This window comes from Oryza brachyantha, chromosome 2, assembly GCF_000231095.2.
Source record: "Oryza brachyantha chromosome 2, ObraRS2, whole genome shotgun sequence".
Lineage (NCBI taxonomy): Eukaryota > Viridiplantae > Streptophyta > Magnoliopsida > Poales > Poaceae > Oryza > Oryza brachyantha.
Window position 1 is genome coordinate 21792849 of NC_023164.2, and position 10167 is coordinate 21803015.

The 10167-nt window shown below is 43.6% G+C and overlaps 1 protein-coding gene across 1 annotated transcript; it reads right to left on the reverse strand.

Annotated features, from left to right (window-relative positions):
- Positions 1-1961: 1961 nt before the first annotated feature.
- On the reverse strand, positions 1962-8150 carry LOC102708126 (rop guanine nucleotide exchange factor 14). The gene is made up of 9 exons (XM_006647689.3): positions 7935-8150; positions 7776-7833; positions 6490-6623; positions 4050-4463; positions 3748-3902; positions 3599-3673; positions 3145-3420; positions 2670-3017; positions 1962-2542 (listed from the first exon to the last, which is right to left on the reverse strand). Exons 3-9 carry the CDS (start codon positions 6563-6565, stop codon positions 2255-2257), a joined length of 1632 nt encoding a protein of 543 aa, XP_006647752.1. The 5' UTR covers positions 6566-6623; positions 7776-7833; positions 7935-8150; the 3' UTR covers positions 1962-2254.
- Between the last annotated feature and the right edge of the window lie 2017 nt (positions 8151-10167).

Here is a 10167-nt window from a genome sequence, read left to right on the forward strand (position 1 = left end):
TATTTTGGGGTAAGCAGTATTAAGGTGTGCAATTACTTTGATTGTCAAAGCGTAGTGGGTATTTTAGCTAACCAATAATCTGAAAAAAACACCTATAGAGGTGTTTATCATATTATAGTAATCTATAGCTTATAATAAGTTATCATAATAAAATCCATCTATTTGTTTTAGATTATTCTTAATAATCTAGATTATAATAATTTTGAGTGAAAATAAACAGGCCTAAAGTATTGCCCTGTTTTTTTTTAAAAAAAAGTGCAGTCTGTCCAACTACCTACTTCCATCGAAAAGAAAAGGAATGTTCGCGAAAATACAGGAATGTTCGCGAAAATACTTCGAATGTAATAGATCTTTGAAAGATCAAGGAACGTCGGTGGTAGTTATCGATTCCACGAAGATTGTACTGCTAAGACGGGTATTGTGTGGAAAATGCCTACACGACATATTTTTAATGAAAACAACATTCATACATGTGTTCTCATCGATGTAAATGATAAAACTAAAAAATAAAATATGATAAAAATTTTAAAATTAACTATGAACTTAAGTTCAAAAATTAATTTTTGGCTTATGCCTCGTTTAATTTACTTTTTTTTAAAGTATCACATCAAATCTTTGAACATGAGCATTAAACATAAATGAAAACAAAAGCTAATGGCATATTCGGAGAAAAATCGTGAGACGAATCTTTTGCGACTAGTTAGTCCATGATTAGTCATATAGTGCTACAGTAACTCACACGTGCTAATGACGGATTAATTAGGATCAAAAGATTCGTCTCGCGGTTTAAAGGCGAACTATGAAATTAGTTTTTTTACTCGTGTCCGAAAATTTTTCGGATATCTAATCAAACATCTTATATAACATCTAAAAAATTTTATTTTGTGAACTAAACGAGGCTTTATGGGTATAAACAAAATTTACGAAATGTTTCTCCTAGCACGGTTTCTTCCGTGGGCGCAGATATCTACTGTTCTTGTTGATGCTGGTGGTTTCATGTTCCTGCGGTAGCAGTTGACACGTTATTTTGACCTTGGACCACCGAGGAGAATGTCTGATACGAAATCGAGGGATAGATCTTTGAACTTTTTTTAACGGTTTATTTATAAACGATAAATAATTTAGAAATAACACTTTTATATACATGTTGGTAACGATGATAAAAATAAAATATAATAAAAATCCTAAAATTTAGGAATAGAACGTTTATATATGTATTCTTAGTGATCTAAAATATAAAAAAGATAAAATTTAATAAAAATCCTAAGATTAACTTGATAAAAATACAAAGCTGAAAAATAAAACATGATAAAAAAATCTAAATTTACTCTAAATTTAATATATTGAAAAAATATGCTAGCGCCACGCACACGGTTGAACCGTAAAAAACGCATGTAGACTCGCGGAAAGACTCCACTGGCGATGCCGCAGAAGAAGCACAGGCACGCCACCGATCTGACTTCTGTCCGTCCCACTCCCATCTCCTCCTCCATTGCCACGCCGAAAGCCAACCTAGCGAAGGACGACGGCAAGCCAGTGCCACTAGCTGCGGCGCTGGGCCACGCCGGCGCCCGCGATTTCGCCGGCGCCCGTGGACGCCGTACACCCACCCGGCTGACCGATGAAGCCGTGCAGGATTCTGCGCTTCCCTCTCTTTTTTGTTTTTTCTCTCTTCAAATGCTGAAGTAAATTCAGCGACGGCCGGGCGCGGTCATCAGCTCCGGTCTCTTGCCCCCGTTCAGGACGCCAGATCTTGACCTGGCAACCGACGGTGACACGACACGTTCGCGTCGCGTCTCTCTCGCCGTGTTCCTGGCAGGGGCCGGCCCCACACGGTACATACACGAACGAGAGACGCGCGACGACGCGACCCCGTCAAGCAAGCTCATGCTTGCGCTGCACACGCATCTACTAGTACTACAACACACAAATGGGCCATCCACCAACCACAGGCTACGGCACAATACGGAACGCACTGCAACGGCACGATCTGATCACTGCAAACGTCAGTGTCCGGTCTCGCGAACAGAAAGAACACGATGCGTCATTTGCGGCCAACGCTAGCTGTTTTACCATACACTATTCTAGCCCGATCCACAACACAGGACGTATTAGCAAAAGGTGAACTGAACCCCAACTAATGTAGTGTAGCCAGCACGCAGCCCAGCATGCACGATGCATCGTCACGGCCCTGTACAACGCCCCCCAAAAAAAGGAAAAACAAAAGAACTGCACAGCTTCGTTCGTGTCCCTTTCACCACATAAGCTGCTTCACCCCTTTCTTCTTGACGACCGCGTCGAGGCTGCCGTCGACGAGGCTGATCTGGTCCATGAGGGACCGCCGGATGTGGCCCGGCGGCGTCTCGGTGACGCCGGCGAGGTACACGTCGGAGGAGAGGTCGAACTTGAGGGTGGCCAGGGGGGTGTTGGGCTTCTTGATCAGGTCATCCTCCAGCAGAATCTCTGCTACCCTGGACAGTATGCTGAATGCTACCCCAACAAGGACCCTCGAGTAGGCCTCCACAATGGCATGCCCCACGTCCTGCATATTTACATAGTGGTGTTAATTCACAAATGCACAAAATTCAGCAGGCAGAACTAAAATATGGCCAGGGTTTCATAGAGTTTCATGCATTCTATAAATGATTGCTTTGAAATGGTGAACTTACCACATTGTATTGGACCTTCACAACATCTATAAATGTTGGGGGAAGGTTCGGAAATCTGGATTTTAGAAGCTGGATAAGAGTTTCAACCCTTTCTATGCACATGGACATCTTATCGAGTTCTGATGAACTATCCTTCATGAAATTCCAGGAATGACGTCCCGGGGACTTCTTGTTTTTTTCCTCCGCGATCCTTTGGTTCCATGCAAAAACCGCACCCTCCAACCGGTTCATAGTCTCGAGCACGGAATGCTCTGTTTTCAAACTGAGGGAGACAAATATTTCCTCTATGGGAATATACTCTGTGGTTATAGCATGATACAGGTCTTCACCCAAGCTAGCTCTGCCAGACTGCAAAGTTAAATGAATTAAGGCCATGTATCGGCACAATCATTAACTAAAGGGAAAACAAAGCATGACGTTCACAGAAGGATTGTCATGAAACACAAACAAGTGAATAACTCGAAATGGTACATGCCTTTGGAAGAGCACCCATAACAGCGGCAGGAATAGGTATCTGAAGCAGGACTTGTTCATTGATTGACATTGCAGCTTTGAGGATTTGATGAACCAGTTTAGCCTGAAAAACAAGCCTTTTTCTCTGAAATTGAGACAGCCCTGAATCTGGCACACGAGGTGATGGGAGCCACCACTTCTTGTTCTGCCTCAGACCATTCTTTTTACTCCGGCCATTAGCTCGGCTACCACTCTCCACATACCAATACTCCGTGTCCACCATTGAATCCAGCGCTTCCTGCATATTGCAGCATACAACATTAGTCCATGAAATTGCATACTAAAGTGGACCGATAGTTTATTCATTTTCTGGATTATATAATATATAATAGAATGAAAAGAAAAGAGTTTGTACACTTTGTTAAGATGTGCATATTCATTAACTGGAGTCTAATATAATAATAATAAAAACATACAATTAGCATGGAATCAAGCTTCTGAAGGGCAGGAAGGTTCACATTAACATCTGAACGTGCTTTCGGAGTCATAATCTACACAAAACAGTCAAAGAAACATTAGGCACAGCACTTAGTGAAAATATAAACTTAATTCAATGGTTCATTACCTCAAACGTGCACCCATCTGCTCCATTTTGCTTTGTAGGAACCAGCTCAACCATGTAAGTTGTAGGAGAAAGCAACCAGTCCATTTCCTTTCGCCATCTGATCTTTTTCTCTTCACACAGTGGTTCCAGCTTCCACAGTTCTCCAAATATAGTAGCTGGTGTAAGAAAAGCTTATTTTAGTCATGATGATCAGAGTATGGAACAAAATACTTCAAAACATGAGGAAACACCAACGTAGGTACACCCAAAAAAAAAACTACAATGGATAATATCACAGTTTCCAAACAACTAATTAATTATACCTGAGAGATTAATTACGGCATTCGACAAGGCCAGGGCAGCACAAACACCTCTGGATCCTCCAGAAGCATCATCACCAAGCAGTAGCTTCCCAAACTTCTCCTTCATGGTTTCAATATCTGAAGCACTCAAGGTATATGTGATTGGCTTCTTCTCTTTGACAGGAAGTAGATGGACAGCACTGAGTGTATCCAGCTCATAAAGTGAATGCTCCTCTTGCTTGCTCAGCTGATGGCATTGTGAAGAGAATGAAGAGCTAGAAACATCTTTACTTGAGGAGCAACTTGAGACTTCATCATCAAGAGAATCAGTGGTTACACAGCCATCTGCTCCCGTTGTTGCGCTAAGGCCACTATCATCATCATAAGAGATACTGTTGATGATACAGCTCTCAAGGCCATTGTAAGTCATCACCCCTACATCAGTTTGGTATTTTTCAACTTATGTTGAGCAAAATGAAAAGCTAAAGAAGGAAAATAATTGAGATGACCATGCTACATAAGTTCAATTACTTGCCATGATGCCTGAGCTTGCGACAATGCAAATGATGATTAAAATTACCTATACAACCATACGACATTTAAAATGCAGTTCAGTTCAGTATGCTTCAATGCACTACATCAGAAATACAATTCAACACAACTATTTCCATCAGCCTGCACCTGATGCTTTTATTAAAGACCAAAAAACTGATGAAAAATTCCAGCAATTATGTGTTGTGCACCCTTTAGCACGACAGTACATATACGCCATCGCAAATGCTTTGATGTTTTGCCAACTCCATGTGCATCTGTCTACAGATAGTATACTGTGGCATCATTAACACCTCACCCCGCAACAATGTACCAGCCACTAATTCATTCAGCTTCTCCACAGGCTGCAGTAAGTCAAGTTTGCTACCACCAAAAACCTAGCTCACAAGCTCAAACAAGCACAGTAGACACATTAAATCAGACCAGGTTCTTGTAACATCACAGAACTTGCAAGACAATCCCACCGAAAGCCAATAACTTCGAAACATTCTAAGTGGTCCCTTTTACTGCTAAGTGCTAACCAAGACTAAGATTCCCAGATTTCCCTGCAAGACAAAGAAAAAAGGTTCTTTGTCTACCCTACCAAAAAACTATGTCACACTTTCACGAGATGCTCACATGCCACACACGATTTATAGTTCTAAATTGCAGTTAGTCGTTAAGTCAATAGCCCCTCCTCCCCACTCCCTGCCTGCTCAGTGCTCACCGTCTAAAAAGCAGGGTACCACTATATGTTAGTTCTTTATCCCCCAAAGTCAATGAAGCCGCAGATGTCGCACTTGACCCAACTGAAAGTGCCTGGTCCCCCACACACGCCGCTCCAAAAACAAAAGGTACCACTACTAGTTTACTGCTGCTGCTGCTGATACCGCTAGTACTCTCTGCATTGCTCCATGAACGAACACACGAGAAGCTAACGGAGTACTAGAAGAGAAAAGAGGTCAAAAACACAAAGAAAATACTGTATAAATGTATGGGTTCGCCTAGTGATCAAATGTTTGAAAATTTTAATTTTATCAATTAAATCCGGTTGTTGGATCATAATATGAAGGCATGCACACAAGTCAAAAAGTCATTGTGCATTGGACGCGTGTTTAACCGAAGAAAAAAAATCAAATTTTAAATGTTTGATTAATAGTAAAAATGTAAATGTATCACATATCACTACGCTGGTAAAAAGTCTCCGACGACTGGAAGCAGTTGGACAGTGGCGAGGCGTGAATGCGGCCGGATCGCATCAGATCAGAGAGCACAGACCATGATTCGCTGCTCCCTCTTGGTTTTTTTACTCGTAGAGTTGCCGCATCTTTCGTGACTCCTATTTACTTCCACGTTCCCAACGTCACTGGCTGCTGCCACTGCGCTGCAGCCTCCGTCTGTGACCAAGCACATAGGCATGAACAATTGCATTGGCCATGCCTGCTGAGTGCCGAATCTACTGCTGCTGACACCAGCTATCCCACGTTCCATTACCCTATTGCATATTCACATCTAGTAGAAGAAAATATGAATAGGCTACCTCTGAAAACATTTTTTTCATATTATTACTACTAATTTCTTTGCTGTTCCAAGTCCGATGGATTTTGCCTGGTCAAGCATGCGAAACGGTTGTGAAAAAAAAAAAAGTTGTGCAACTCCAAATCTTGGCCAGATTTGGGGCAGCAGGTTGCTCGGTGTTTGTGGACATGCTGCAGCTACCATCGATCCAACAACTAACAACTACAGCTAGTACTCACACCAACTCATGCACTTGGGAATGGGGACCGAAATGAGCAAGCAAATACACCGTGAAATGAGACAATGCGGCAGCGGAAGCCACAGGAACCGGGCAAGAACACCATGACCAAACAAAGACGTGTAAAGATGATAAGGAAAAAAAAAGGGGGAGAGATTGAGATTTCAGGCTTACTGTCTGGCTCCTGGTCCATGTCGATGCTGAAGTCCTGCGGCCGCCGCCGGCAGCACGCCAGCGTCTTCATCTTCATCTATCTTATGCCCCTTCCGCTCCCTCCCCAGCAAGAACGGCACCGGCGGTAGCAGTTACTGAAAAAAAAAAAAGAGAACCACACAACGTCACGATCTGAAACGAGCAGGCCACGGCAACCCTTGCAATGAATGCCCTGCAGCCAAGCGTCCAAGCTCAAAGATAGCGCTCGTACAAAGCGGCGACCGGAATGGACACGAGCGAGCTGGCGGCGGGCGCCCGCGCGGCGAGAAGAAAGACAAGGCGGCACTGCACTCCGTTGGCACGGCCAAAAATCGATCTTTTTTTGCCCCGTTGGTCCCGGTGAAGAAAAACAAAAACGCGACACGGAGGCACCACCAGTCCACCACACACGCCGGAATGCAAGCACAAAACACGCGCCTTTTCAGGTTCCACCACCGCTAATGATTAGCCCATCAAAAGCCAAGACCCCAAACGCAGCGAAAGGAGAAGCCAATGCACAATCTGATCCGGGTAATGATGCGTAAACGACGGGGGGTTAGATCGGGTTGTCCGGACGGAATTTTAATGGGGGGCGAAATGGGCGTCCCACCCTACCACGGCGAGGGTTACGGCTGCTGCTACTGGGCCGGTGACGCTGACCGGTCAGTGCAGCGAGCGGGAGCGGCCGCGCGGCCGTGCAGCTGCAGTGCAGGCGTCGTGCAGCGTCCGGTGGAGGATGAGGTGTTTGAACTTTGAATTTTGAACTGGACGGTGGGAGGTTGGAGGAAAGGAACAGGACGCGGACGTAGGCTTTTTGCTGGCCGCTTTCCCCAGAGGTGGTGGTGGGCTAGGCACGCACAGGGCAGAGCAGCTGATGAAACAAACGGAAAGCCATGACCTGAAGGAAAGATTGGCGTAATAAAAGTGGCGGAGCTGAAAAGCTCGGGGATTGTTCCTGCTCTCTTTATCGTTGTTGTTTCTTTTTCGTTTCCCGGCAGCTCCGATGTCGCACCTGAACACCGCCGGCGATGGTGACGACGCCCTCGCGAGGACGCCGTTTACCAAATCTTAAAGGGGAGGGTAGCTAGTGATAATGCCATGGCTCCTTTCTTCCTGGAAGAGTTGGGAGGAGCAGGATGTGGACTACCGTCTACCGATTGGTAGCCCGCGCACCGACATTGCTGGGAGAGGAAAAAAAAAATCTCCGGAGTGACAAGTGAATCAGTGATACACTAGTCACTACTAGAGTGAGATGAACGGTATTGTACCTTTGCGTCGTCCAGGCCAAGAAAATCAGCAACCGGAGCTTAGCCCTCCGCCATGGATCTGCAACGAAGGTAAGTGAAGCGAGGCTCGATCAGTACTGGAGCATCAGCAAGACGAAGCCAAGAGAAACGGATGGGGGAGTGAGAAATAGCTGTGCTTACCACTGTACTAGGAGCGTCGGTGGCCAGACGCTGTGTGCGTGTGAGCGAGCGAGAGAGAGAGTTCAGAGGCTGATCACTGCACTGAAGCCAGGAGGTATGGGAGCAGCAGGTTGAGGGTGAAATGCGAGGGGCAGGAGGAGAGGGTGCCGGAGCCGGAGCCGGAGCCGGAGCCGGTAGACTTGTGTGTGAAATGGAACTATGGAATGGAAGCGTGTGAAATGGAAGCTCGAACTGTCTGACTGTGGCGGGTAATAAATGCGGCTGCGAGGAGGAGGAGGAGAGTGCGAAGCAGTTTTTTAAACACACGGGCAAATGTATGCTCATGTTTATATGTCATCTAAATAATTATTAAAAATTATAAATAAATTTAATAAGATGGTTTAATATGAGTTATATCACTTTATCAACATGCAAGTTTAAATTCAACTTATATAAGTTGTAGCAAAAATAACAAAAATAATTATGAATATGCGTATACTTAGTTTTAATTTTGTTTGTTTTTTGCTACAACCTGTAGAAGTTGAATTTAAACTTGCATGTTTGTGGAGTGATATAAATCATATTAATCTATCTTATTAGTTTTTTTCATATTTGTTGATGACTATTTAAATGGCATGTAAATACACGGATGTACCTGTACCCGTGTGCTAAAAACTGTTTCGGAAGAGAGAGAGAGGAGTCTACACAGAACATTGAACTGCACAGTACATGCATGTGGATTCGTATAAAATTGGAGTTTTTGAGCTGCACAGTGCCGCAGCAGCAACGGCGCGTGTGTGGTGGCGCTTCGGTCCGTACCCCTTACGTGCATCACGATCCCATTCTCTTTTTTTGCCCCTCGCCGGGCCATCACGCATTCACGATCCCATTCTTGGCAATTCGCGTCCGACCTTGGTGCGTCCGCGCGTTCCTCCCGGTTCCACCGCGACGCGGCACACGTCCACCACAGACTCCTCCACGCCTATCGCTAGTTCGCTGCTGCTACACCGCAACGCAGAGGAGCATACGGCATCCAATGCTCTGCTGCAACCGCGACGCCCGGTCGGTTAGCAACACAGGGCGTGGCATCGACATTTTCTCCCCCGTCGCCTCTGGAACGTGCAACCAACCCACCCGGGCTTAATTCCTCGCTCCATTCACGGATTCACCTGACCGATCGCTTCACGACAATCTTCTGTGGACTTTTCGGGCCAGCTTTTAAACGCGATTGGTGGTCAGAACTTTCCCAAATACGACATGTAGATCGCAAGTATCCGAGGAACCAGGGATACATACATTGCATACGTAGCGGAGAGTACCTGCACAGTGCACACATGCATGTGAGTACAAGTGAACACGCGGATGGGGTATTATGGAGGATTCATTTAAATTGGACAATTTTTTTATTATGGACACTAAGTGTATTTTGATAATGAATAGCAAAAAATACAATAAATTGAAAAAAATATGCATATAATTAGATCAATTTGTCCAAAAAAATACAAATTTAAATCAATGCTCTCTACGTCTCATAATATAAGGTGCAACTAACAGGAACATAATGTCCAGAACAAGTTATAACTAACTCATCATTTAGATTGACTAGTTGTATAGTTGTATGTATATATGTATGTGATGTGGTTGCATGTTTTAATGGTGAACATTTTAAAACAAATCAACTTTAGGCCCCCCTTATTCAAAGGAAATTCATAGGAATTTTAGAGAATTTTATTCCTATAGGAATTTTTCTTACAAGGCCTTTTGAATCAAAGGAATGAACCATATGAAATCCTATGAAATTTCTATGAAATGCCACTTTTCATATAAGTTTTGGAGGAATTTTAACATGAGGTAGAACCTCATGAAAAAAATCTCATGAGTCTTTATCTCTACTTAAATTCCTGTGTTTTTTCTGTAGTCCAATCAAACAGTCATTCCTATGTTTTTCCTGTGTTTTGCAATCCTCTGTTTTACACTTACATTCCTGTCAGAATCCTATGTTTTTACTATTTCTCCGTTTTTTCATTCATGTGATTCAAAGAGGCCCTTAGAGAAAAAATAGTTGATACATGCTTGCATACACACCTTATATATCGTGGGACAAATAAAAAATAGTTATGTCTTATATTACGAGACGAAGGGAATATATCACAAAATTATAGATTTAGCATGAAAATTATCTCAAAACTACATATTTAAAATGAGGTAATCACATAACTATAGATGTGATAACAAAATTCACATAACTACAGGT

Bases quoted from the DNA above. Each gene is read 5' to 3' on its own strand.
- LOC102708126 (XM_006647689.3), bottom strand. From the start codon at position 6,565: ATGAAGATGAAGACGCTGGCGTGCTGCCGGCGGCGGCCGCAGGACTTC. The intron at 3,903-4,049 runs GTATAATTAATT...TTCTTACACCAG, and splicing joins TGCCGTAATTAATCTCTCAG to CTACTATATTTGGAGAACTG. The intron at 2,543-2,669 runs GTAAGTTCACCA...GTAAATATGCAG, and splicing joins TGAAGGTCCAATACAATGTG to GACGTGGGGCATGCCATTGT.